This window comes from Drosophila persimilis, unplaced genomic scaffold (genome assembly GCF_003286085.1).
Source record: "Drosophila persimilis strain 14011-0111.01,24,50 unplaced genomic scaffold, DperRS2 tig00000000-arrow-pilon, whole genome shotgun sequence".
In the NCBI taxonomy this organism is placed as follows: Eukaryota; Metazoa; Arthropoda; class Insecta; order Diptera; family Drosophilidae; genus Drosophila; species Drosophila persimilis.
Window position 1 is genome coordinate 6,468,105 of NW_020825288.1, and position 27,242 is coordinate 6,495,346.

General features: G+C 49.7%; 2 protein-coding genes across 2 annotated transcripts; both read right to left on the bottom strand.

Annotated features, from left to right (window-relative positions):
* Positions 1 to 422: 422 nt before the first annotated feature.
* LOC6598835 (brother of CDO) lies at positions 423 to 14,577 on the bottom strand. The gene is made up of 10 exons (XM_026984352.1): positions 14,316 to 14,577; positions 8,254 to 8,406; positions 5,693 to 5,974; positions 5,515 to 5,636; positions 3,875 to 4,025; positions 3,558 to 3,655; positions 3,057 to 3,178; positions 2,273 to 2,453; positions 1,295 to 1,468; positions 423 to 1,124 (listed from the first exon to the last, which is right to left on the bottom strand). Exons 1-10 carry the CDS (start codon positions 14,575 to 14,577, stop codon positions 900 to 902), a joined length of 1,770 nt encoding a protein of 589 aa, XP_026840153.1. The 3' UTR covers positions 423 to 899.
* An 11,267-nt stretch (positions 14,578 to 25,844) lies between these two features.
* LOC113564920 (elongation of very long chain fatty acids protein F) lies at positions 25,845 to 26,740 on the bottom strand. The gene is made up of 2 exons (XM_026984353.1): positions 26,342 to 26,740; positions 25,845 to 26,279 (listed from the first exon to the last, which is right to left on the bottom strand). The coding sequence occupies exons 1-2, from the start codon at positions 26,738 to 26,740 to the stop codon at positions 25,845 to 25,847; spliced, it is 834 nt and encodes a 277-aa protein (XP_026840154.1).
* Between the last annotated feature and the right edge of the window lie 502 nt (positions 26,741 to 27,242).

The following is a 27,242-nucleotide window of genomic DNA, read 5'->3' on the forward strand; positions in this document are numbered from 1 at the left end:
AAGTGCATAAGCTGATAAAATGCTTGCTCAATAAGTATTCCTCATGTATTTACAGGGCCTGCTCTGCTGTCACGAGTCACGAGTCACAAATATTCCAAAAATTCACATTCAAATACGAATATTCTATGGTAAATTCTATTGTATTTACGGGGGAGCAAAGTATTAGCCTAGTTTTTAGTTTTGGTGGTACAACATTGTATTCTTCTTTTTGGGGTTTTTCGTTTGCTTAAGTTCTAGTTTACATCGAAGAAACACTCTATTTGATGCCAATTTTCTGTGTGTTTTGCTGGCTTACTGGTGCACTTACGGGCTAAAATACAGGCAAAAATGAACAACAAACACAGGACATGTGTGGGGGGGGATGCCTTGTGTTCGAGTGAGTATTTCGATATTTATTATTTATGCTTTAAATAATATCACTATATAATGTTTTGCTTAATTTACATACACGTTTCTTTATGCGGAGTAAAATGTAGTTCATTCACATTCAGATATCTAATGCTCTTAATATTTACATGACCTATTTTCGATTGGCTTACGTGGCTATAATGGCTATCATGGCTATCATGGGGCTTTTTGCCTGCTCGACTCGCATTTTCCTTTGCTCCATTCTCCATTTTCCTTTGCCATATAATGTACGAGTATGTGTGCTAATTAAATCGTGGACAAAACTCTTTTCAAAATAGTATTTACATGTGGGTTTTTATTTTGGTTTCCATTTCTTTGGGTTCTTGCTCTTTGGTTAGCTTGCTGTAGTTGTTGTGGGGGGTTGGGGGGTAGGGGAATACCATTAGCGGGTTAGTCAATCCAAAAAGATGTACAAATTCCAACCAAAATCAAGTCATTCTCGGCCTCTGCCCCGTTTTGTGGCATGCGTTGCTGTTTTGCTCTGCGGTCGCTTAGCCCAGGCCCAGGCCCAGTCGACGCCTGTCGTACTGACAATTACTCAAGGCCAGGGCCAGCAGCAGGGCCATGTGCAGGAGCAGGCACTGGGGCAGTGGGCCTTGTAGGCTGCTGATGGCTCCGCTGTTGCTGCGCGACTTGGAGCTGGCCACCACCTCGGCGTCCTCGGGGGCAATGTCCAGGCTGTTGCTGGCCACGATAAATTGAAATATATCGCTGACCTGCAATGGATGGGGGGTGGTGGGGGTGGGGTTAGGGTGAAAGTGCAAGAAAAGCGTCGTCAGGGGTTCAGTACACAAAATCAAGATTAAGTAGCCGCCCCGTGGCGTCCAATTTAGACAGAGTGTCGAACTGTGTCCGGGGTGTGGGCGTGTGGGCGTGTGGGACTCACCTCGTTCCAGCCGTAGCGGTTCTTGGCCTGCACAATCGCCTCGTAGTAAGCCCCAGGATACAGATTCTTAATGGTGTAGGACATGATGTGTGTCAGGGGCTCCGAGGCCGGCCGGTGTTCGGGTGTGAGTATAAAGTCGTGCCACCTGCCCGGCTGCTGGAAGGTATCGTTCATCTATACGGGATGGAGAAGGAGAGAAGCAAATTAAGTGTCTGACTCTACCATTCGACAGTTTTCCTTTGATTCCTTAATTAATTTCATGTCCTGCCGCAGAAACCCGACTACAGGCTTCCCCCCCGTGCCCCCCTGCTTGGCGAACCAATGACCCATCGCTCGTTGCAGTTATGACAGGGACATCATCAATTAAGCATCGACCTGCCACGCCCCCCACTCCAATATCCAGCCATAATTGCACTTCAGGGCTGCCGAGCAAGAGTACGAGGGCGAGGCGGGGCGGGGCCGGTGTATGACATTCATCGCCAAGAGCGCGTAAGTGAAAAATCTCATTAAATTTGTTGCGCCTCATGAAGCCACCTCCCCTCCAACCCACCGCCCCTGCGCCATTGCTACCGTTGTAGCCACAAGTTGCAATTAAGCGACATTTTTCGTTGATATTAAAAATCACTTTTGTCTGTGCGCCGCCACCCAAAGGCAGATGCTGAATGTGCCTCCGACTGTGGCTCCTTCTCCTTCTCTGCCTTTGACTCTGCCCCTGCCCCCGCCCCCCGCGGCTCCCTTTTGCTTTATTTCCCTCATAATTGCCGCCGTTTTCTTCTATTTCCATGGGTTCCCGAGACATTTCATCGCACAGAATATTATTTTAATCACGTGCTTCATTAGTGCACCGCACGCATGTGGCAGGGCATCGGGTTACCTGCCACATCTGCCACATCTGCGGCATTGTCTAGATGTGAGACGGGCGTGGATTTTTTTGTGCATATTTCACGGTTAATTAATTGATATTGTATCCGCACTTACCAGCACACGACGGTAGAGCAGACGCACCTCCTCCAGCGGCGGGTAGCTATCGATTTTCCATGTCAGATTGTAGCTGTCCGGCGAGCGGCCCCACTTGGGCGAGTAGAACTCGGCGGGTCCGGGGCGGCCCGACAGCTCCATGTACTTGCGGGAGCGTCCCAAAGAGTTGTCGGCCACGCAGCTGAAAGGGGGGGGGGAGAAGAGTTCGAGTTAGAAGGAGTACCAGTAGTGGGTTTCAAAAATAAAACTAATTTCCTTTTAATTCTGCATTACACATACGCCCTGTAGGGCATCGATCTGTGTGGCTGTGCGGCAAGTCGACTCAACTAATCCCAACACGTCGACACGTCGTGTGCACAAAAGCCACTCACTGTGGGTGGGCCCAGGTGCAGGGGGGGCAGGGGGGCAGCCCCCCACTAAAACTTTGTGCATGAAATGTTGTGTCAACATGGCGAAACTTCCGCTTCTTTAATATGTTTCAGACAGATTGACATTGATGTGGAAAACTTGTTTGTCCGCAAAATGGACGCCAGTGATAAAGGGTAGGGGAGGGAGGGAGAATTCCCCCTTGGCTGGACGTGGGGTCTGTGAAGCATATAGCAAATAAAGCAACGGACTGATTCCAGTCAACGGAGGGAACTTTGAACCGCTCAGTGGCTCTCGGTGGCTGCCAGAAAGTGAAATAAGTTGTAGCAAAAGTTACCAAATTGACTAAATCAACGCTCTGGCTCAGGCTCTGTGTGTGGGCACGCCCCTCTACTCCGTGTCCTTGAGTGGCACTCACCTGTAGTTGCCAAAGTCCTCCTGCTGGATGTGGCGTATGGTGAGTGTGTGTCGATTGCCTCTGGTGTTCATGATTCGTCTATCGGTCGTTTGTATCGGAAATGAGTTCTGGTACCAGGACACCTGCAGCAGTACGAAGGACAACTAATAAATTCAGCTCCAAATTTGACCCACAAGAAACGAAAAATGGCATTAATTTGCCACAGCAACAAAAAGAAAGAAAGCCCAGCACAAAACATGACAGAAACAGAACGGGATACGAGAAAGGATAACGAAAAAAAAACCCCCCAGAAAAAAAGGTGACCTGAAAACAAAGTTCTTGCATAAAACGGGCGATGGTGGGGCTACGGTGGGGGACTGGGGGGGGGGGGGGGGGGGGGGGGGGGGGGGGGGGGGGGGGGGGGGGGTAATCGTAATAATCTAAAAATCCACGAAAATAACAAAAAACTATCTGCTGGATACAATGGAAACGGAATGAAATGCATTCAAAGAGCCAACAAACCGTTGCGACTGGATCAGCGTAGACAATGCAAACGAGTTTCGCCTCGAAGCCCTCGCCCGAGTGTATCCAGGACTTTTCCACTTGTATATCCGGTGGATCTGTGCGGCACAGACAAAGGCATCCGTCGGAGAGAGGGAGAAAAGAATTTAGCACATGAAAGCGGCAATCTGATTACAGTCAAAAATCAATTTATATACAGTCGCTAAGACTCGCTGCTTTGTGTGGCATGCATCTCGGTGTGGAGATACTTTTGCTGCCACTGATTTACGAGACATAAGGGACCTGCCTCCATGATTGATGGGTTGCAGGATACTTACAGAGCACATCCAGACGCATGTCGACGGTGACTGGATCGCCCACGCCGTTGTCGGCGGTGCACTGGTAGACGCCCGCCTGCTGGCGCTCCAGCTTCTCCAGCGTCAGGATGGGGCCGTCGCCGATGCGGGCCGTCGACTTGTTAGCGCCGCTCTGGAAGAGGAGGCGGAGAACGAGGGAGAATGGAAACGATTTAGTCACAAAAAGTAGGAGAAACGAGAAGAAGGACGCTCCCCCAATGCACAGGGCGGTGGCAGGGGCAGGGCCAGGGGCAGAGGGCAGAGGTGGAAGGGCGGTGCTGTGAAGCCAAAAGTCAAGTTGCGCTCAAATATTGGATGTGGAGCATGCAAAACTGGATGTAAACACAGCCATCGAGGAGGGGGGGCGGGGGGGGGACTGTGTCCCAAAAGCAGAGCGTCTTTTCTTTGGCAACCGACTTGCTGTGCCCCCAAGGGTGGCACGTGTCAACCTGAACACACGCTCGGGCTCTGACAGCAGCAGCGGAAGCGCCAGAACTCGAGGATAGATTGAAACGGAACGGAATGGAATGGAAAATGAAATGACATACAACTTGGCAGTGTCTTTGGGGGGGGCGGAGGGAGGCGGAGGGAGGCGGAGTCCCCTGCCTGCATGCAGACAAACAAATCGAACGGAAATGTCAAATGCGCCAAAGTGCAGTAATGCAAACGGAACTCTTACCGAAATGAAGATACGACTCCGGCACAGCCCTCGTCCCCCCTTCCCTTGTGGAGTGCCTGCTCCGACACTTGCTTTATTGAAAGTTTGACCTGCCCTCCGTCTCGGTTTCCGCAAAGGTTCGATCTGTTGAAGTGACACTGACAGGGACACTGGGTCACTTTCTGTTTGCCAGTGGCCTGGGAACTACGACTGGCTCTGGCTCTGGTCCTGGCTCTGGCTCTGGCCCTGGCTCTGTCTCTGTCCCTGGCTCTGTCCCTGTCTCTGGTCCTGGCTCTGGCTCTGGCTCTGTCCCTGGCTCTGGTCCTGGCTCTGTCTCTGGCTCTGGCTCTGCCTCTGTCTCTGGGTCTATGAATCGCATTAATTACAATTTGACTGCAGGTTCGAGTCGAGTATTCGGTCTGGTCCCTGCTTGTTTGCATACTGTGTGGCATTGACAGTGATTTAGTGTGTATCCCTCATGTTGGCACCCAAATGATTCCGTATGAATGCCAGAATCAGACCCTGTTGCCCTGTGTTGATGGACTCCTCGAAAATTAGCAGCGAAAACTAATTGCCAGCTCGCATTGGCATTTGCAAGTCATACAGGTCCCCCCCCTGACCGCCCCTCGGCCCCTCCTGCAACCATTTTGACCCACTTTGAATGGCTGGCAAATATGTGATCCCTTTGTGGGCTCATGCGTAAAATTATGTGTTTGTTGAATTCATAATTGCCTCCCATTACGGCCGCATGCCACATGCTGCCTAACAAATTTATCATTTCACTTTGTGCCGCCCTGGGAATGGAATGTTTCAGAGATGTGGCATCATACTTTCACCCTAGAAAAAGGCATTTTCTCAGGCCAAGAAGTCGCTGTTTAAACACAGTCTGGGGGCGCGATTAAAGCCAAATGAAATGCACCTGAAAACACCATTGGAAGTGAAAGGAGAAAGTAGTACAACCCACCTTTTTAGTCCAGTAGATGGTGGGCACCGGATTGCCAGAGCCCTTGCACTCCAGGGTGATGGGTCCGCCCTTGCGGGCCTGCAGCTGGCCGGATGTGGGTATGGCCCGAACGCTGGGCGGCACTGGGGGGTGGAATGGGGGTTATTAATAGATACGCAAGGGGGGGCTGTGTACTCACCCAATATCTCCACAGTATGCACTTGATCACGATTTATTTTGTCACTGATTTGACAAACATAATCCCCGGCATCTTGCGGCTCCAAATCGGATATCTCTAAATTATAGCCATCTATCAGTCTTACGCGCTCATCCCGGGTGACCATTATGTTGGAGGCAGTGAGCACATTTGTTCCACGTCGCCACAACAGCACAAAGTTGCCTGTGGAGAGAGGGAGAGAGAGAGAGAGGGAGAAAGTGAGGCAAAATGTGTCTGCTTTCCAGGGCCTGGAAATAGTTTTCCCTCCACAAAAAAACACACACAGAGAGAGATACATGTGTATCTTTCTATCCATCTCGAGGACCCTCCAGGACCCTCCCTGTGTCCCCGTGGCTGGGGCTTCTGTTTTCATCTATTTTTTAGTATGTTTGCTCATATAAATGACATAATTTTGCAGATGTTACGGGCATTATTCTTTGCATATTTTATTCTTTTCTTAGCCCACAAAAAAATAAAAGAAAATAAAAGAAAAGAAAAGAAAAGGAAAAACGGCACAATGCGATTAAGTGGCGTATAATATGTTTATTTATTTGATGGCTGTTCTCTTGAACAAATTTATGAACTTGTATTTATTATGGAAATGTTAAAAAAAAAAAAACACAACGAATACGTGGAAAAGCGCCGCATGGTCATATTACGTATACGTGCCGTTAAACCAAAATCAGAGCTGTGTAAACACACGACACAAGGACGACGACGCCGGCCACAGGGGGAGGGGGGCGGGGAGGGGGTGGCATTCGAATATAAAATTTTAATGAAATGTTTTCATTTCTGCAACCTTTTGGCCCGGGGGGGCGGTCGGGCGGCAGCTGACAAGCCGGCCATTAAATAATCACAGCTTAAAGCGCGTTGCATTATGGATGCCGCACGCGTAATGAGAGTGTGCTCAGTGGGCCGTGTGCCGTGTGCCGATTTCCTTCCGGTTATTAACAGAACAAAAGGAAAACACAGCCCACTGCCACGCCAAATGCAAATACCATAAGCCGTAGCCCCCCCCCCCCCCCCCCCCCACCAAAAGTTAAAGTAAACCACTCGTATCCTGCCCCCAAAAAGAAACCCACAAGCAATCATCGTTTTATTGGGTTCGATTATTATTGAATCGGCTGGAGTCTTACACAGCAATTGCCGGGGCATTTTGTGGCATGATGATTGTCTGTGTGTGTGTGTGGTGGGTCCTGCATTTTATTAGACTCTAATGGCGGTCGGACTGGCAGCAATAAAAATTTCATTTTATAGCTCGTCAATGTATGAATTTGTATTGGCCAACACAGGGCTGGCCCCAGCACAGATACGGGGGGCATTACTTATCCCTTTCAACCACTTTCAACCCCTTTCAATCCCTTTTTCAATGGGAGGTGGAGGCAATTTGGTAATTCAATACCTTCGACCAATGAAAAGCCAATTTAAAACCTTAAGCGACACCATGGCGTATACGTATTCGTCAGTGTTCGTAGACCATTTGATACTTAATTTCTTTTATTGGATTAAGGGCTTTTCCACCTACTGCTTGACCTCGCCGAAAGCCAGAAATAAAACCAGAGCAGGGTGCAATCGGGGGGGGGGCCAGCAAATGCCGCCATTGATGAGGCTTCGGCGGGCTTTAAGCCCCCCCAAAAATGGATGTGTTTTTGCCAGGGATTGAAAATCAGCGACAGGCCACGCAAAAAGTCACGAAACATCAGGCGTTAATGGGAAATCATTGCAGTTTAATGTCGTTCCAATTAATTGAAAAATACTTTTGACTCGAAAAAACAAGCCACACTGCGCGCAAAACAGCACTCGATTGTGGCCAGGAATTGCTGTTTGTGGGGCTTTCTTTGTATGCTTTTTTTTTCGCCGTGTACGGCGCTGCTATCTGTGACCTTTGACTGCTGTCAATCTGCCACTGTCGTCGCACTGCCATCGATGTGCAATTTATTTTCATTTGGCTGCAGCGAACGGTTAATTGCATTTTATTTATTGGCATGTCAACGGCAGTTGCCTCTGCAACTGGGTCGACACAGCCCCACCCAGAGGGCGGCCCACCATTAGGGGCTGTGTTTAGACGGAGCAAATATTGTGGCCTTTAATTGATTGAAGTCTCACCCCTTGACAGGTGAGCTGTTTGCCAGTTTTTCCAAGGACTCCAGGAAGGGCCCAGGCTGGCCGTGCACTGGACTGCTGCTCCTCCTTCAAATCGCCCCCTACGCCCCTCCATTCAGGCCACAATTTTCGCCTGAATGGTCCATTGGATCCCCCCCTCCCTGGCCTTAATCAGGCTAATTTATTTGCTGCCAATACGCACATGTGTGATGTTGCATATTTTTGCGACAATCTGCTGACAGCTGTTTCTGGCCCCTACCCCCCTCCCCCTTGGCTGTTGTAAATTAAATTTATGTGAAATGACATTCTGGCTAAACATATTTGCATGTATTTTGCATAATTTTTGGCTGCCTGCCTGCTGCTGATATTATTATTTTTGTCGGCTTTGGATCAAATTTTGCTGGCGGGATTAATTATACTAAGCCAACGGCAGGACTCACCCAGATTCTCCACCTGGCAGGGCAGGACGAGTGTGTCGCCCACAACGGCGCGGTAGGTGTGGCCGCGTGAGAGGAAGCGCGGCAGCGAGGCGGTCAGCGATGAGGGGGCGGCCGCCGATTGTTGCACGTTGCTCATCGAGCGGCTGTTGCTGCCTGTAAGAGAGAGAGAGAGAGAGAAAGAAACATGAGCTTGAGTTATGTTTATGGTATCGTTAGACCCCCCCCCCCGATATCGATGGCTTTCAATTAGCATAAAAATGTTGTCCTTAACGCCTATACGGGTGGCGGCCCAGGGCTCCCAGGCGGCCCATAAACCGTTAGGGGGGGGGGGGGGGGGGGGGGGGGGGGGGGGGCGTCCGTGGTGCCAACGCACTGTCGGTGGTGTCCTTGGGGCATCGTTGGCCATCGTTGGCTTTTGGCGACAAATGAGCGCAGCGAAGCATGGCAAATGCCTGCCAGGGGCATGCCCCCCGAAAACGCTGGTGTCTCGGGCAAGAGCAGCGTAACAAATTTGGTCTGCAGCTTGTTGTGCAACGCCCCCAAGGAGCTGCTGCCCCAAAAGCTGGTAAACGGCAGCATCAGCAAACAGGCCAAAGGTCGCCCTGCTGGCTGCACTTTTCCGTTTGTGCTTTCGTTTTATCTTTTATGGCAACCAGACGCAGCGCCCCCCCCCCCCCCCCCCCCCGCACTACGTGCCACGCCACCAGCAGGTGGGCTGTGTCCACCCCCTCCTAGCAGCTACATTCTTAAGAGACACTTTTACAGGTCCTTAGCGTCCAACAGACATAAAAGGACATTTTCGCAGATCATCATTTTATGGTGCAAGCGTCCAGGACTACAACAAAGGAAGCAGCGCCAAATTGGTGCGACTTTAATGCTGGTCCACTCTCCCTCTCTCTGAGAGTTTGGGGCCAGAGTGCAGGCTTGTGTAAAATTGTGGAAATTTCGCAGCTAAATGAACTTTAAGTTTTAGAGCTGGGGCTCCCAATCCCTGCCTCAGAGTCCAGTCCTGCGCACACACACACACACACACACAGTGGGGGCCGTAAAAAGTGTCCTGCCGAGTGCCTGGCAGGCCACTTTAAATCTCTTTTATGCCCCGGACTGGCTGTGGAAATACGAGCCGGGCTGCCCGGCTGGGTGGCTGCCTCCCGGCGTTAATATCTCACCATGCATAAATATTTCGTAGGTTTTTTTGGGGACTCTGGCGCGATATGCACTTCGGCCAGGGTCCGGCCCGGGTCCGGCCTGGGTCCGGTTCCGAAATTAGAGTTTTGCACATGAATTTTATGCAAAAATTGTGTGCCCCAAGTGGCACATGTCGAGGCGCTGGCACATATTTCTCGAATGGCCAAAAACTGCAGTTGGCCTTAAATTGCTGGCTTGAAATGCATTAAACATGCAAACCACTTCGTCCTCGAAGGAAGAGGTGTTCGTGTGTGCGTAAGCCTTGGGTTGGGGGGGGCTGGGTTGTGGGCGCATTAAACAATTTCAAACTGGTTTCAAAGTATGCACAAAATTGCATTAAAACTGCGTGCGGGCTTCGATGGAACGACGAACTTTATTCGTTGTCTCTCGACCAACGAGCAATAATGTTGCATACTTAAAGGCGCGAGAGCTCAACGCGAAGTGTTCTTAAATGCATGCCACACTCGTGCACACACACACACGCACATATACACTCTCACGTTGAGAGCTAGTCGTGTGGCATGGCAAAAACTTTCGCCACTTCCGCGCCGAACACTTTCTCTCTGTCGGCGATGAAAAATGAGCGCGAATGGTTTCGGTGTCCTCGCACTGCACTGTCGCGAAACTGTGTCACATGAGCCGCCAGCACACACACACACACACAGCCGTAGAGGAGCACTTACATCAAAAATGCATATAGCATACAGCTCTGCGGTTGTGTGAGTAACTGCCAGTGAGTGAGTGCATCGTCTGCTTACCGCAACCGGCTGCCCCGCTGCCCCGCTGCCCCTCTGCCACACAATAAACTCAATTTGAAAAGCAAGGCATTTGGGGGTCGAACGTTGCGATACCCTGGCCAGATTGATGAATGAGCGACCTGCTCACACGCACATTTTCGTTATCCTGCTGATACGCAGGGTACACGGGACTCTAGCGCGTTTTAATGCTGATTGATTTCCATCTGCAGCTGCCTCGATTGTGGCACACATGCCCCTGCACCTGCTCGAATGGCAAGTGGTGCGAAAAGCGCAGTTTGTTGCTTAAATAATTTATCTGCTGCACAAACACACGCCGCCAGTGCCACTCCATGAGGCGGTGGGGCATGTTCTTGCTGGCAGCGACAATGCGTTGCGGGGACCGTCAACATTGTTGCACAAATACTGGCTCTCAAGTATCTCCGGCACCGGCACCCCCCCCCCCCCCCTGACAAGCGCCGGCCTCAGTTCTGTGGGGGGAGGCCTCGATTCGATTTCGATGCACTAGATTTGAGGCATGCGGAATCAGTTTCGGTGGCACTTGTCGCCTGAGCGACTGAAATATGCTAGAATGTGCTCCATTTGGTGGGCTCTGAATTTGTTGCACTCGCCCGCACATTTCTCATTTCCGTTGCGTGGTGGCAGCAAGCTCGCTTCTGGGGTTGCAGCCACCGCAGTTTGTTTCATTAAAACTTCTGCCACGTGTCGCAAGTGCGGGGTCCTCTGGCCCAGAAGGACCATCGGATGGGCAAAGGGTATCCCCGGTAGATGCTTTGTTTAGTGTTTACTGGGGGGTGGGGGCAGGGGGGTTGCACCACACGTGCGCTATCTGCATTTCAATGCATTTTAAAATATGCAAAAAGAACCCCAAAGAAAGTTTAGCTTTCTGCGGGATTGTTCATTACATTTTGTGCTCTCGCTTTGCCTTTCGTGCTTCGTGTTTCGGCGGTGGCTTCTTGTTAGCCGAGATTCCCATTTCCATATGGCGGGGCTGCCGCGGGCCTCATTGCCACACCTGCAACGGCATCCGCATGCTCGCCAGCATATTGCATTTTGTGCTCTTTTGCTTTTGCTTTTGCCTTTGCTTTGTTGCATATTTAATGCATGCAAATTATTTACGGGTGTCGAGTGTTAGCCAGAGGCTCCACCCACCACCCCGTGTTGGCTTAAAGCTCTGGCTTTCTCTCTCTGTGGCCAATTCATTTTGATTGCCTGCAATTTGAGCGCACCCGAAGACGCACATTAGATGCAGCTGGCGGGATGTAACCCGCTTGACTCCCGCGGTGGCAAGTGCATTTATCAGAGTCCTCTCCAGCGGCAGGTGGAACGTGTGAAGGACGTGCCGCTTTGTGCTGCATCGGCATGGCAATTCCCAAGCAATTTCCACGGTGGGACAGCAAAAAAAACGCGAGTGCGAGTGCGAGTGAAATGTCATTCAAGCAGCGAATGGCATTTACCCACCTGTCCCCGGACCCCACCCCGCTCTGCCTCCCCTCCATTTGACACCCGAAATATGCAAATGCCAGCATCATCTAGCTGTACGTCATGGTGGTCCTTTGGCAGGTACTACTGCTGCTCGTCCTGCTCTTCCTTCTAGTCCTACTGCTCCTCCACAGTCTGGTCCTCCTCCTCCTCCTGGTCCTCCTCCTCCTGCACCTCCTCGTCCTCCTCCTCCTGCACCTCCTCGTCCACCTTCTCCTCTTGCTCCTCCTCCATCTGCTCCTGCTCCTCCTCCTCTTGCTCCTCCTGCACCTCCTCCTCCTCCTCTTCTTGCCTCGCGCTGGGCGTAAACCTGTCAATCCCTTGCGCTTGTCGATAGTCAATCTATTCATCTTTCTAACTGGTTTCACATGTGAAAGCTGCCACACATTCCCCAACGACACTGACTCGGAGCCACCGCAAATCCGCTCATCCGCTCCAACGCCCCACCGTCACACCGCCCCACCCCCCCCCCCCCCCCCCCCCCCCCCCCCCCCCCCCGTCCCACCGCCCATTTGCATTGCTGGGCGTGGCCTCTTGCTGTCAGAATCCGGCTTGACTTTTATGCACATATCATTTGCATAACATTATTGGGAGCAGTGTGTGTACCCCCCCCACCCCTTTGGTGCCCCACCCAGCGCATTAAATTTTGAAATGCCAAATAAATCCGCAAGCGAAATGCTATTTTTTCGAGCTATTTTTCGTTTACGTTTGCACTTAGCAGGCGCTGCACTTTGCCCCCCCCCCCCCCCCCCCTACCACCACCCCTCAACACCCTCCAACCTGCAGCCTGCATCCTTACTGCCTGTCTGTTTGGTTGCTCCTGGTTGCTGACAGTTTCTCAATTTGCATTCGCAGTTCGAGCCGTGAGAGCCACGTTTGATTTACGCTTGTTGACGGTGCACTCGGCGTATGCGTAATAAGCGTGCCCCGTGCCCCTATTTGATGCCGGGGTGCGACTCGTAAATTGTTTTATTGCCTTGTCCTGGCAGCTCCTTGGTTATTTATATTTCAGGCACGACGAAAACCCTTTAAATTAAATCATAAAAAACAATACTCCCCAAATCGCTGAGGCGGCAAAACCCTTTCGCACCCTTGCGGGCCATCGAGGGTAAACAGTGGCTAAAAGAACCCCCCCCCCCCCCACGCCATAAAAATATTAAAACGGCAAACGTGACGAGCCCCCTTGATCGGGAGTTTATGTTTTGGTAAATGCCCGAAAAAGCCAGGCCAGAAATGGCGAAAGCCCGGAAGTAGTGGCTTAGGCTACAGCCCTTAAAGGCCTTAAATCAAACTCTTGAGAGGCCGCCTATTGACAGGAATTTCTGCTAATAATTTACAGAAAAATCCCCGCCCCTTTGCCCCTTGGATCAGTGCTAATTTGAATTTAAAGACCATTCCAGTGTCAATTGCTTGGAAAAAAGCCTCCTGCAACGCCTCAAAATGGTTTCACAAAACATTAAGCAATTGCAACGCCAACAGAAAAATCTAGAAAAAATAGAAAAATACCTAGTGCGGGGCCACATAGTTAGAGGCCCTGTGCAGGGCATATGATATCACATTAAGAATTTAAATTAATTAAATTAAAATGCGTAGAGCGGCGGCTGCTTGCTGCGGCTTTTGGGGGCAACCATCGTCCCTGGTCTCGGTCCTGGCTTGTTAAAGCTGCCACAAGATTTGCATAAAGTATAATGGCCATCTTCCTGGCCCAAAGCCTGGCCAAAGAGAGAGCGAGGGAGAACCCAACCGAGCGTGGCCATTCAATTTTCATTTTCTTTTTTTTCCTCTCTCTCTCTCTCTCTGTCCTGCCACTTCCTCGCATCCTTTGTCGTCTTTGAACTTTTCTCGACTGTCGTGGAGCATTTGTACTTTTTGTACAAGACATTTCCGCGCCGCATGTCCAGTTCCTGTCCGGGCCCTTGGCTCTTGGCTCTTGGCTGTTGGCCACGTTTTATGGGGCCCTTTGCTGGTCGGAAGCTGCTTCCTGGTCGCCAAGAGAAGAGAATTTCAATTTGATTTTCGCTACTGCGATCGTTTTGTTTTATTTCCTGGCGATATCTACGAATTTCATGTATCAGATTTGGGCTTCCGGCCATGTTTAACCGACTGACAAATTAAATGGCAACATTATGGCACTGGCTTTAAGGCGGGTCCAGGACACTCCATTTCACCCTCCCGCCTAATTATGGCCCAGGCTCGCCTTCGGGGGTGTCTGTTTTTGGTCTGGAGATCGAAAATGCACTCGAAACTTTCAGCGAAAATGGCCTAAAGTGACGGCCGTATTGGCCATCTCATATTTGTGTTAACGGTTGTGCCTTCTGCAAATGTTTGGCCCCCACCCCCGCCCCTGCCCCTGCCCCCTTCGCAAATCCTATTATTTTATTATGAGGGTCAGCCGAGTGTCGTTTTGTTAATACGAAAAGCAAACAAAGGGCCGTCTCCGCCCCCTGCCCCGCCCACTGAGGCACTCCCACACATTTTGATAGATTCGAATAAATAAATAGCCACTAAACTTTGCAAAAAGGCTTTAAAGAGCACTCGTTTCGAGTCGTTTTGGCCGCATTTGCACTATTAGCCCGATTACGGGCGTTTGGATAATTACGTGCATTTAATCAAAAAAACCGGGAATGTGGTAGGTACACGTCCCTAGAGGGGGGGAGAGGGCAGGGACTGGGGACAGGAAGAGGGACAGTGACTGGGAGAGGGATAGGTGGAGTGACAGGGAGAGGGGCGGGAGTTGGGCCTGGGACTGGGGCAGGGTTAGGGCCAGAGATAGGGACAGTGACTGGGAGAGGGATAGGTGGAGTGACAGGGAGAGGCACAGTGACAGGGAGAGGCACAGCGACCAGGAGAGGGACAGGGCCTGGGACTGGTACAGGGTTAGAGCCATGGTTAGGGCCATGGTTAGGGCCACTGACAGGGAGAGGGACAGTGACTGGGACTGCAGCGGTTCTGGCCAATTTTCAGCTAACTAATGTTTGCCTGTTACTTTTGCCTGGCGCTTATTTCTGCCCATTTATTTGGCCATGTTTTCGCTGTCCATCTCTCCGTCTGTCCGTCCTCCTGGTTGAGTCTTTCTCTCTCTCTTTTTTTTAGTTTGAAAATAAATTAAACAGGATAATTTGTGGTTCGTTTGTTGGGAAAATGTTAATGAGTTTGGTTGGCAGTCGCTCCCAGGATTAGGGGGGGGGGGGGGGGACAAACAGAGGCTGGCTGCAATGTCCGGCCGGAGGAGAGGGCCGTAAATTGTCCGGACCAGGCTTGTTTAAGTGGCAGCAAATGTGTGGAGGCATGTGGAAGTGCATCCACACGCAGCCAGGACAAATTGGGCAACAATTTTTCAACATCCTGCAAGGACAAAGGGGCAGGGTTGCTTGTGGTTTCATTTTCTGGGCATAAATCAAGCAGAAATTCTCGGGTCCGGGTCTTAGGTCCGCTTCAATTTGAAAGATAAACACTTGACAGACTCTGGGCGGCATGGAGGGGGGTGGACGGGGTGCTCTGTCTGTGTTATTTCATATTTAAGCCAAATTTAATGGCCCTGTCCCCAGAGCACAGGCCGACAGGACCGGCCAGGACCCCCCCGCCCCTCTGGAAAATCAAATTCTCTGCTTATGTATGCATGAATATATTTCCTTTTTGGGCAGTACTTTTTTGTCCTTGTCTCCTTGAGCATATTTGCAAATCAATTATGCAAGGACCAGGCAGGACATTGGATCTGTGATATGTGTCAATGTATCGTCTGGGGAGTCCTTAATCCCCCGCCCCAAAGTGACAGTGCGAGCAGGGTCCTTCGACAATCCTCTTTCTAATTATTTTAATTTCGAAACCCACACAAAAAAAAAAGGAGACCCAAAATCAATGGAAACGAGGTCGTGGGGGAGGCCAAGAAAATGTTGTCTGCCCCGGAAACGGAAACAAGCTGTGCACACGAGTGGAGGCCGCTGCAAGTCGTTGCAGCAAAATCCGAGCGGAAAATAAAAAGAAACGGCCTGGTATAATCCGGCAGCAAACGGAAGGAAGGAGCCTCCACGTCGCCGTGTGTGCGGAGGCATTCGATTCTAGGATAGAAAATGAAATTGAAAACTGTGCCAGACCGCAGGATCCTGCAGACTCGAGACTCGAGTGACATGGAATAAATTCTTATTGATTTTCGCTTTAGTGCCTTTAATATGGCCTCTGGAATGGGGCTGGGGCAGGGGCTGGGGCGGAGGCTGGCAATTATAATTGAATCAGAACTGCCAATCTTCCTTTCTCTATGATGTATCTGTGGCTGCATTCGTGATTAGTTTCTCATGCATTTGGCCAGGAATTAGTTTGAAAACATTTTCCAGACTCCATCCTGCCTGCCGTCGGGGGCGTTGCATTTTTTATGGATTGCCTGTCAAACACACCGAATCCAGCCAGACACGTACATATATATATTATGTGCGTGTGTGTGTGTGTGTTTCTGTTGGAATTTATTGCATTTTTAATAGGCAGCTTGTTTGAGGCGTTTCCCTCTGTTTAAATAATATTATTTTCCCTCCGTTTTCAAACAATAAACGCCTCTTTTTGCTCTTTTTACGGCCCGGACTTACCTGCAAATAAATAAAACCACAAAAGGCATCAGAGAATGAATGTTGACTTTTGTAAGTAATTAATAACATGTTCAATGATATTTTCCAGCCAACAAACAATTTTATGCTCTTAAATTACAAATATTTAAAGCAAGAATACCAATTTCTTGGCATTTCTTTGTATGAATTTTCATGCAATTATTTCGATTTTTCTTGAACAAGACTAGAATATATCAAAGACTATATAATATTGTATTGTATAGTCTTTGAATATATTCAACAAGAAATTTGTTGCGCTTGGATAATGACGAGAACAAAAGATACCCAATTGAAACGCAAATAAGCCACGGCACATATTTTTTCCACTGCAGAAAGCACAGCCGATCTTTTTTCTCTCTCTCACTGACCCGAGCACCTTTTCTACCTGCGCTTGCGGGTGCTTCGTGCTTTCGGTAGAGCACGATTGAACTTGTCTGTCTCGCAATAACAACAACCACCAGATTAGGCGAAGCATTTCGGTGAGAGAGAGAGAGAGCGACAAAGCACCGCTCTCTTTGCTTATCGCGGAAGCGCTAGCAAAGTCTGGCTTTGGCAGCCAGCGATCGCTCAAAAGGAAGACGAAAACAGAATCGAAGGTTTCTTTTTGTACAGTTTTTCTGCATTGTGCATTGTAGAAGTAATTAATACATTCTTTATCCATTAAATATATACAAATTACTTGCAATTAAATTTAGTTCATGGCTATTTCTTGCCTGAATTTTCATTCAAATATTTAGACTTTTATTTAGAACACAGCCACCTGCCCCGTTGGCCCCCCCACTGTACCACCTGGTTCGCTGCCTCTTTTGGTGGCTTATCTGATAAAATATGAGCGGCAAACATGCACATCTAATTTGGAGAAAGGAAAAATTATAATTAATTGTGGCTGTGGCTGTGGCTGTTTGCCGGCTTCTCTGTTGATTTCTCTATGCGATTGTTAGTTTTTCTCCATTTTCCCAACTGCGAACCGACTGCGGGCTACGGCGTGTGTGTGTTTGTGTGTGTGTGTGTGTGTGTACGTCATTTATCAAAGCACAAAATGCTCTCTGCTTTTGTTTTGCCCGTCAAAGGGTTGAGGCACGCCCCGCACCATGTGCGTGTGCAGCATATGAAAAATCCTGCGGCTAATAAGTGACACGCGTCGATTAATAAAACTGTACAAGGCTCCGGGCTACGGACTACGGGCCGCCCGTTGCTCTGCCGGCCGGAGGGTGTGGATGGAATGCCGCTGCGTGTGCTGTACATTAAAAGGCCATGTCACAGTCGACGATTATGCAAAACAGTCGACCGATTATGGATAAGCATAAGAGGCGCTCGGGGAAGGGCTCTGGGCTGCCTTTCAGACCAAAGAAAAACCTCAAGAATTGCATAAAATACAATCTATCTTTTCCATTTAACAATTTATTCGAATGCAACTTTAAAGAAACCACAACCACAGCCATAGATTCCCTTTAAGACATTTCTGACATGAGATTTACATTTTGTTTTTTGATTTTTGCTTGCTGTCCGCCCCAGCATGTGGCAAGTAAATCAAATTTTAAAATATGCCAAGGGCAAAAAATATGAAATCAAAATCCATTCAATTTCCATTTGACGGATGGAATCCCTCTCCCCTACCCCTCTCCCCTCACCCCTCGTGTGTGTATGGAAATGAACATGCAACAGCAGCATTTCTGGGGAGCGCAACAAAAACAGTTGCATATTAACAAGCTGCCATCGAGACGCTGCCAAGGCAAAAACAAGTGTCTACTTTCCGTCCAGCGTGTCCTGGATATCTCACATTCCCGTCTATCCGTCTATCCGTCTATCCTTCATCTCGTTCTCCGTCCGTCCTGTATTTACAGACCGTCCGTATGCACAGATGAATGATGCTGCCAATGAGTGTCTCTCTCTGTCTCTGTCTGTCTGTCTGGGGATGTGTTGTGACAGCATTTTGCTATTAACTTTCTATTTCTCGGCAGATATTTGTTTTTCTTTTCACTTCCACCCAGTGACATCTTTCCGCATCTGCTCCTTACAGAAGGGGACTCGAAATTAGCTCCAGAATGGAGCTATGTATATGATAAGCCGACGGCTAAGCTAAATGACCCGCCCCAGGGGTGGGGACTAGTAGATCTCCACCCGATAAGTGATTTATGTATTATGTGTCTATCGTTATGGACACAAAATCGTATTAGGGATGTCCTACCACCCGTGAACCGCTTTCCTCATTACAACCACCCATCCAACCACTCAGCCATCTCCGAGCAGTCGTCCCTTGCCGAGTGCTCCTTTTGAAGTTTACACCTGCGGCATCTTTGGTCCATAGCCCCACCGTCTGCCCTCTTGGCTGTTGAAAACAAAAGCCGCTTTGTTTGTCAACCTTCGGTAGGCCTGACTGGTGGTAGGCCAGACCCAGAGTCAGAGCCAGGACACATCCCGGACTCTGTTTGGGTTCCCTGGGTTTTTTCTTTTGCTTCTGCTGCTCCTAACGAGAAACTTCAATATTGTCCCTTCTGCCCAGAAACAAACAGGGAGTGAGCGAGTGAGTGAGAGAGCAAAAAGCGAGCTAGAAAGAAAGCAAGGCAAATATTAACCCGGGGCTATTCATTAAACAGTCCTTTGCTCATATGTTTTGCTTTCGCTTGATACTCTGTCCTTTCATTAAACAAGCCTCTCCTGCCGCTCCTGTCCTCTCCAGCCACTTGAAGCGCTCATTGTTTGCACTTGATGATGCTGGGTGACAGCTTCACCCCGGGCCTCCGTTCCGTCCAACGAGTTGCCAGCATTTATGGGAATATTCCTTTTCCAAGCATCAATGGCGGCACCCGCACCTGCTGCTGCCTCCGACGAGCGTGTGGGCGACCCGATTCCACTCATTTCAATTTTCGGCACTTGTCGGCTGTCGCTTTTAATATATACATATATATCTCTCGGTTCGCTCTCCCGCTCTACCGCTCTCCCGCTCTCTGTCTTTCTGCTGAAAGCTTCTCGAATTGTCTTCGCTGACAACAGCTGACGATGCCGTCGTCTGGCGACAAAATTTGTACATTAAAAAGCTTAACGATGCCCCCTCCCCCCGTCCGCTTAGTTGTCCGCTTGTCATTTATGGGTTCTTTTCTTCCCCGGCTTTGTCTGCCGTCTGACCGTCTGAGTGGCATTAAACGCACCTGATGTGCAAAAACTGCTTAATTGAAAACATAAGCTTCTATAATTTCGTTCCCCTGGGCCCAAAGAACTTAATTTAAAATTCAAATTTATGCTTTTGCATATTCAAAGGCAACCATCACGTACCGCTCCCAAACTCCAGCTCCAGCTCCGGCTCCAGCTCCGGACTTCAATTCAATTTCGAACATCCAGTGCGTGGGATGTCCGCCCCGTTGTCTGCAATTAAAAGCGCTTAAATCAATAAGCCCTCTCACAGTTGACGTTTCGTTTCTCATTTGGCCAGGACGTGTTGGCTCTTAGTATGCAAAGCACAGGCACAATGGCAAATGCCAGCAATGGGGCCAGGGACTGCTCCTTAGCACATCCACAAGACATTAGTCTGACTTATCGCCCCGGAATTTGTTGTAGCCACCGAGAATCTGTCCCAGCGGCCTTGTTGGGCCCTCTCGTTGTCGTTGTGATTGGCACTGGCTGTTGTCATCTTGAGACTTTACTCTGTCTCTGTCTCTTGCTCTGTGTCCTGCCTCCTGCCCATCATCATGGATTGCGATTCCGCTGTTTCCGTTTCCTGGGAGACTTGTCACTCTTCTGCGAACGAACTCTGGTCTCCAATCGCTGGCTTATCAATGTCGCTGTTTCAAATCTGCCAGCGCGACAAATTCGCGTGTTATCTCAATCTTGCCAGCAGCAGCAGCAGCCTTCCGCTCTCACCTGCGCGCACCCCCACCCCCTGGAATGGTCTGGTGGGTGGTGGCTGGTGGGTGGATTCTTCATTATTTCTTTTCGTCGGTTTGCGGTGGAGACAGGGCTAAGAAATGGGTAGCAGAACTCACTCGAAACTTCATCTTCCCGGAGTCATTCATTCCCTGCTACCGGGTGGGGGGAGTGGCATGGGGTCCATTGTTGCTGCTCTGCTCTGCTCGTAATTTATCCACCGCTCTTGTCTCTGGCGCGGTCTCGGGCTCGATGTCACCCGTTCTGGGTGCTCTGGGGTGTTCGGTGGCATTCCTGGGGACCCAACCGGAATCTCAGCGCAGTGCTTAGCATCTCAATTCGGTTTTTGGTCGGTTGACTGTTGTTGCCATCTCGGGCCGATAATAAAAGTACCAACGCCCCTTGACAGAATCCCTGCCAAGTCCCAGGGGTGTGACAACTTCCAGCTTTGATTTTTTTCTTGTTTTGCCGGGGATATACGAGCGCCCCCCATCCCAGCCACTGTCACAGTCTTATCGGCAGCAGAAGTATGCAATGCCGCATTACGTCAATACGTAAATGAATTTCAGCTAAATTCAGATTTTAATAAGGGAAGCTTAAGCAGAAAGAACAAAATGTCGAAGTAATAGATACCCTAAAGAGAGGGGAATAAAACGCAAGAGTTTCTGGGTTTCTAAAATAAACAGTTTTTCAACAAACACAATGCAGAAAAACTGAACAAAAAGAAACATTCGATTCTGCTTTCGTCTCCCTTTTTGAGCGATCGCTGGCTGCCAAAGCCAGACTTTGCTTACGCTGCCGCAATAAGCTTGGCAAAGAGAGCGGTGCTTTGTCGCTCTCTCTCTCTCTCGCACCGAAATGCGTCGCCTAATCTGCTGGTTGTTGTTGTTGCGAGACAGACGCGTTCAATCGTGCTCTACCGAAAGCACGAAGCAGAGCACCCGAAAGAGCAGGTAGAAAAGGTGCTCGGGTCAGTGAGAGAGCGAAAAAATATCGGCTGTGCTTTCTGCAGTGGAAAAAAATGTGCCGTGGGTTGTTTGCGTTTCGTAAACTGCCGTTCAATCTGATATCTTTTGTTCTAATCATCATCCAAGCCAAACAAATCTGTTCTCTTGTCTTTCTTGCTGCTTAAAATTACAGAATCTCTGCGGTGGTTGGGGCATAACAAGCGACGAGTAATACACTCCACAGTTAATCATACAGCTACAAGATACGAGTATGTGTGTGTTCTGCGAGTGTAGGTGTGTTGTGTGGGAGGAAGGCATACATATGTGGGCACGCCCACCACTTTGTACTTGATTTTCGTACAAAACTGTCTGTTTAAAGGACACAAAAGTGAAATTGTCTCCTTGGGGGGTGACTCCACCAGCAGCAGCCCACGTGCAGAAGCCGAAAAAGAAATGTGTGGGGGGGGGGGGGGGGGGCCGTGAGGGGAAATGTATTTAATATGCAAATCCTGTGTGTCCTTTGAGATGATTATGGCGCACATTATGTCCCAAACAGCACACGTACACCCACACGGGGCCCCATACAATTATTGATTTTAAAAGCCGCTTTTCCCGTAGCCCGCAGCCCACCCCTCCCCCCCTTTGCTGGAAAACTGTTTGCTCTGACAAATTGACGACTAATTTAAGCGAAATTAAAGAAGCTTTCGAGGCAAGGCAGGAAAAATCGAGCTGAAAATTAATATAAATAGGAAATGAACTTTTTGCTTTGTTGGATTTGTTTTGTGTGCCGCACCGCGTGGAACTTTTCCAATTTGTGCACGAAAACGGAAGATAAACATAGACGTAGACACGGACAAGGACATGGACACGGACATGGTCGCCCACTCGGACCCCGATATAGATGTAGACGTAGGCAAACAGCAAATGCACCTGCACGGACATCCACACCTGCCTCCCCCCTCCGCCCACGCTCCAGCCACAGCCGGAAAAACTAATCGAACCGAAATACTCGAAATGTTTGCCTGATTTCTCGAGAGTACGCGCTGCCTGAAATTGCAATCATTGAACAGAATTATCCTTTCGTTTCTTTCGCTTCTTTCGCCTCTTTCGCCTTTTTCAACCTTGTTTTTGCCGCCTCCATCCGGGCCCATGACGCTGCCCGGCTTTAACAAACTTGAACGAACTTGTTACACAAAAAAAAGAGAAGGAAAAAAAAGGAGAGAAGAACTATCCTCCGATGGTCTGTCGATAAATTAGCTCTCTTTGGGGTCCGGGCCCCCCAGTCGATAATTGCGTGGAGTGCAGTGCACGGCACGGACAGCCGTGGTCGGGGGGGGGGGGCGGTCGGAGGGGGGTTTATCTTGGCTTTGATTGCATTTAACTCGATTTAGTACATCTCGGACTCCGTCCTGTCCTGGACTCCGTCCGGCTACACACATATTTTTGGGCCCTGGCGAGTCCCTAATTAAAATACAGGCATCCCTTTTTTTCTCGCCTCTTGATAAGCTTCATCTCCATCTAAATTATGCTTTCTCCCCCCGCCTTTGGCCTTTTCTGGCACATGCTCGCGAAAAACAGCTGATTTCAGGCTGGCGTTGCCAATTTTCGCTGCCATTATTGAGGGTTTTTCTCCGGCAACCACTTCCGGGGTTCCCGCATCTTGTCTCCAGTTTTCTCCGGTTCTTCGCGTACCGTCATTAGGTCCTCCCTGGCCTTGGCAAAAGTCGTAAAGTAAATTTTTTAATTAGAGTCACGAGTAAAACAAACCAATTAGTATGGCTGTCAGAGCAATCCTTTTCCGGTCCCCAAACCCCACCCCACTCCACCCTACCCTTTCCTGTTGTATTTTTAATTTCTTGGCCATGTTTTGGCCATGCCCACCCCGCCCGCCTCTGGCCACCGTTAGGGCTGTGTGAATTATTGAAAAAGTAAATTATGTGAAAAGGGCAAATTCCGTGCCATTTTCTTTTGGGTTTTTCTTTACGATTCTGACACTCTTTCGGGCGCATCAAGTGTCTCAGAGAAGTCCGGGACACCCTGTACAGCCACCCTGTCTGCTAACCAAAAATGTAGTTTTAATTAAATAGCACAATTGGCACTGCCAGGCACCTTTCCTCCTTTTCCTCCTTTCCCCCCCTTCGAAGGCAAACTTCTTGGTGGCTGGTTTTTCCTTTTTTGGTTTTACTTTGTTTTGTTTTAGTTTTTTGGCTGGCTACGTGAGCGGCATGACCAATGCGGCGAGGGGAGGGCTCCAGTGGGGGCCTGAAAAGTTTTGAACCCAAAAAAAAAAAAAGAAGGCTAGGAAAACGCTCCGCTGGGCGTTCGTTCTGGCTGTGGGTGTGGTCTCTGCTGTTGCAGTTTATGTTTACTGCATTTTGGGGCCACAACTGGGCCCCCACACCCCCTCCTGGCCAGCAGCTGCTGCGGTTGGGGCTGTGTTTTGTTCTCCCCAACAGGATATCTGTTTGTCCCAGGACAATCGACTCTCGTCTTGAGGTGGAGACCAGGCCAAAACCTGGCTAAATAAAATTCTTGGCTATAAAGCATATTATTACAGCATTTATCTTGGCCCGCTCTTGGCGGCCATTTGGCAGCGAGAGAGAGAGGACTTCCAGCTCATTTAACCCGCTGAAGACACAGCTTCCCTGGGATGCTTCATTATCGGCCCCCCCCCTCCCCACCCCCTACTTATGCGGAGATATTGCTCAAGTGCTGAGCAAAGTCCTTGTTGGTTATTTACTCGGCAGGAGCAGCACTCGAATGCATTCGCATGGAGGCGAAGGAATTGAAATGTATTGATTTATGGCAGCAAGTGGCGGAGAGACCACCCCCCCACACCCCTCCCCCCTGCGAAGGTGGTGGAAACTTGGTCCTGGCTGTGGTCCCTGCTCAAAGTTCAATAAAGTATACGCGCTGGTTGACAAGTCATAAGTTCTCGGTCAGTGCTGCACTGCACTCTGTGTCTCCCCCTTTGGAGAGTCCTGCCGGCAAATGCACTGCACTCTGTGCCCTCCCTTTGGAGAGTCCTGCCAGAAACTTGGCCAAAGTCAAATACGACAAAAGTTTGCCCACTCCTGCGACTGGCTAGGATATTAGCCAGTGCATTACCCTACAGTCCTTCGATATTAATTGAGTTGATTGATTGGGTTTTTGGTGTGGCGCTTCCTTGACCCCCCCCCTGTGACCTGTTGCAGGGCCTGCCAGTTAATTACTTTGATTTATACCCATGCGTGCAGCGGGTACTTTCAAATTAACCAAATCGCCCAACCAGATAAGCCCCTCCCACCACCCCTCTAGCCCTTGGATTTATTACAAATTTCCACTCATTTGGCAGGACACACACAAGCAAGGATTTATTGTTTTGTTACACCGATAAAAGCAGACAAAAAGTGCTCAAGTGCGACAGGAAAAAAAAAAATCGATAGGCATCGGCAATAAATTCAAATAAAAACCAAATGCCGGCTAATCTCCATTAGGCAAATGTGATCCAGCCAGGGAGGGTCCTTTGGCCAGGTGGAAAAGGTCATTGAGCACTGAACCGAACTGTGGGGGGGATAAACTTAATGGCATTTGAATTTCTTCATTACGCATACGACGCGTGGGCCGCAACAGGTGAAAGGAGCCTCAAAACGGGCTTCAGGTGGGGTCTGGGGGACACACATGAAAGAGATTCTTCCTGGCCAGATTTTGGTGTTCATTTTCATGGGATTATAAAGAGCTTCAAGCGATTAGGGCCACGGACCGAACATCAATAGAAAATTGCGGAGGGGCAGCCAAGATATTGATTGGCAGCAGGACGTGGGAGTCGTCGTAAAAGTGCTCCTTATTACTTACATTCGATACATGGGAGGCTGCCGATTGGCCATAAAGAATGCCGCACTTAAATGCTGCAAGTGCGAGTCATAAATGGGGCACGATATACACGGGATCCCCTGCATTTGCCTGATTGATGGCTCCAGGGTTCGTTCAACCCTGACTACAGCCTCCGTGGCTGGGCAACATTGTGGCCACATCCGTCCTGTTTCCGTGCCAGAGCCGAGTCTGTTTACGCTCGGCTTCAGCGACACAAGTTTTGTTATTAGAAAAGTTTTAATGTCTTTGGGCAAACGCACGACCAAGCAGAGGCCCCGACATGCATTTCCCTCTGAGGCCCTGTCTGTGCCACTTAATAAGCTCCATTTGGCGCCTGCCACAAACCAAAATAAAGCCTGTGTGACCTTCGGTTTGTTGGCTTTTAATTTGCCATCGGAAGGGTCCTACGCTCCGCTGAGCAGGTCCCCCCAAAAAAAAAAAAAGAAATTTACATAACTGAAAAAATATTGTGCGGGCCTAAACGAGGCACAAACGTGGCCCTGCGGCCCGCTTACAAGCATTTTTAAAGAGAGAAAACCAGATGTAAAACTTGGGCCTGCCAGGCAAATGTGTTTAACAAGGCAGGGGGGGGAGTAAGAGGGGTAGAGGGGGGTGGGGCAGGTCTATGTTTGCCTTGGCCAAAAAGTTAAAAGGCTGCCCCGGGCCTCGTGCGACTTTGTTTCGACTTCATTGATATTTCATTTGACCCTTTTGAGGCCAGAACTTGCCTCATGAGTGCCCCCCACCCCACCCCCCCGAGGCTATTGATTACCAAAGCAAAACAATTTACGATGCAAAGAGGTAGCAATTCGAATGTTTATTTATAACGCGGCAATAATTTGCATAAGCGACTGACACACGCGGCATTTAAACATCTACTTGGCGGGGGGCGGGGAAGGGGGGTGGGGGACTCAGCTGAGCTCTAGACCGGACTCTGGCCTCCGTTTCGGGTGCTTCCTTATATAGGCCTTGTAGTAAAAGTCCAAGAACATGGAGAACATAAAGATGTTCTGAATGAAACCGATGAATGCGATGAACACGGGAAAGTGGCAAGGATTCCGTACGATCACCAGCAGGAAGTGGCACGTGAGGTAGCCGAATTGTAGGAGCTGCAGCTGGGTGATGCGACGCTTCCACCAGAGCAGGTGCCGCAGGGCGCCCACCGAGGAGGCATAGTAGTAGGCGTACATGACGCTGTGCACCAGCAGATTGATGATGCCCAGCATCGTGCAGTGGGAGCCGCCGAGGAAGGTCATGTAGACGGAGACGCCGAACACCATGCCGCCGTGATGGTAGACATGCAGGAAGCTCACCTGCTCGTTCTTCTTGCGCAGGACAATGAACACCTGCGGAAGGGACAGAGAGGCGGTTACTCCGAAATACTCCCCCCAATGGACCGTCTACCGACCGTGTCGAGCAGATCCAGATACTTGAGCATATAGTAGCCGTAGGAGGCATACAGGACATTCATCATCCGCGGCGTGGTGTCCGTGTGGTCGACGGGCTGGCAGGACCAGCTGAAGCCCGGCCGCAGGTAGGTGTTCGAGAGGCCAAACAGAAAGACGCCCGTGTTGGCCACCACCTGGACGACATTGTACACCTGCATGACGGTCTTCAGCTCGTACGGCCGGCGGTGCGCCATCCACTTGGGCCCGTAGTGGAGCACAAAGGCCAGATAGAGGGCCACGAAGGCCAGGACAATCCACAGATTGCCGACCAAAGGCAGGTGGGCCACCCGTGGATCGCCATGCTCGGCATACAGATCCCGTAAAAGGCAATACAAGTAAGCCACCACGTTGTGCCGCATCCTGACGTTAGTTTTGTCCTTGCCTTGTCGCTTGAAACACACGCAGCGCCAGGTCTCAGCCCCACGAAGGTCTTCAGTCTTCTGAAATAGACCAGAGTACGGCCCCCAAACCGAATCCAAAGCGTCGAGGCTATGGTAATGACCGGCAAATGAGAAACAGCACGCATTCCCCATTGAACCCGAGACACCAGAAGAAGGCCTCTGCCCAGAAGAAAGGGAAAACGATTACTATATGGAACACATTGTTTCTTCTTCGATTTGCCGTTGCCAGACACAAAGTTTTTGCGCCGACAAGATTTTCCCATTATTCGACAATGGGGGAAAAGTTCCTCGATAGCAGAGTGGTAAAAAATGATGTTACTCAACACTAATCGCTGGCCCCGCAGCCATCCAGGGATGGTATATGCATCTAACCCAGTTTCGGAGAGTATGGCTATAAATTTTGCAGCATAACTGCCAATAGAATCGCAACTGTTTTGAAATTAAGCCAAGAAGAAAGAGG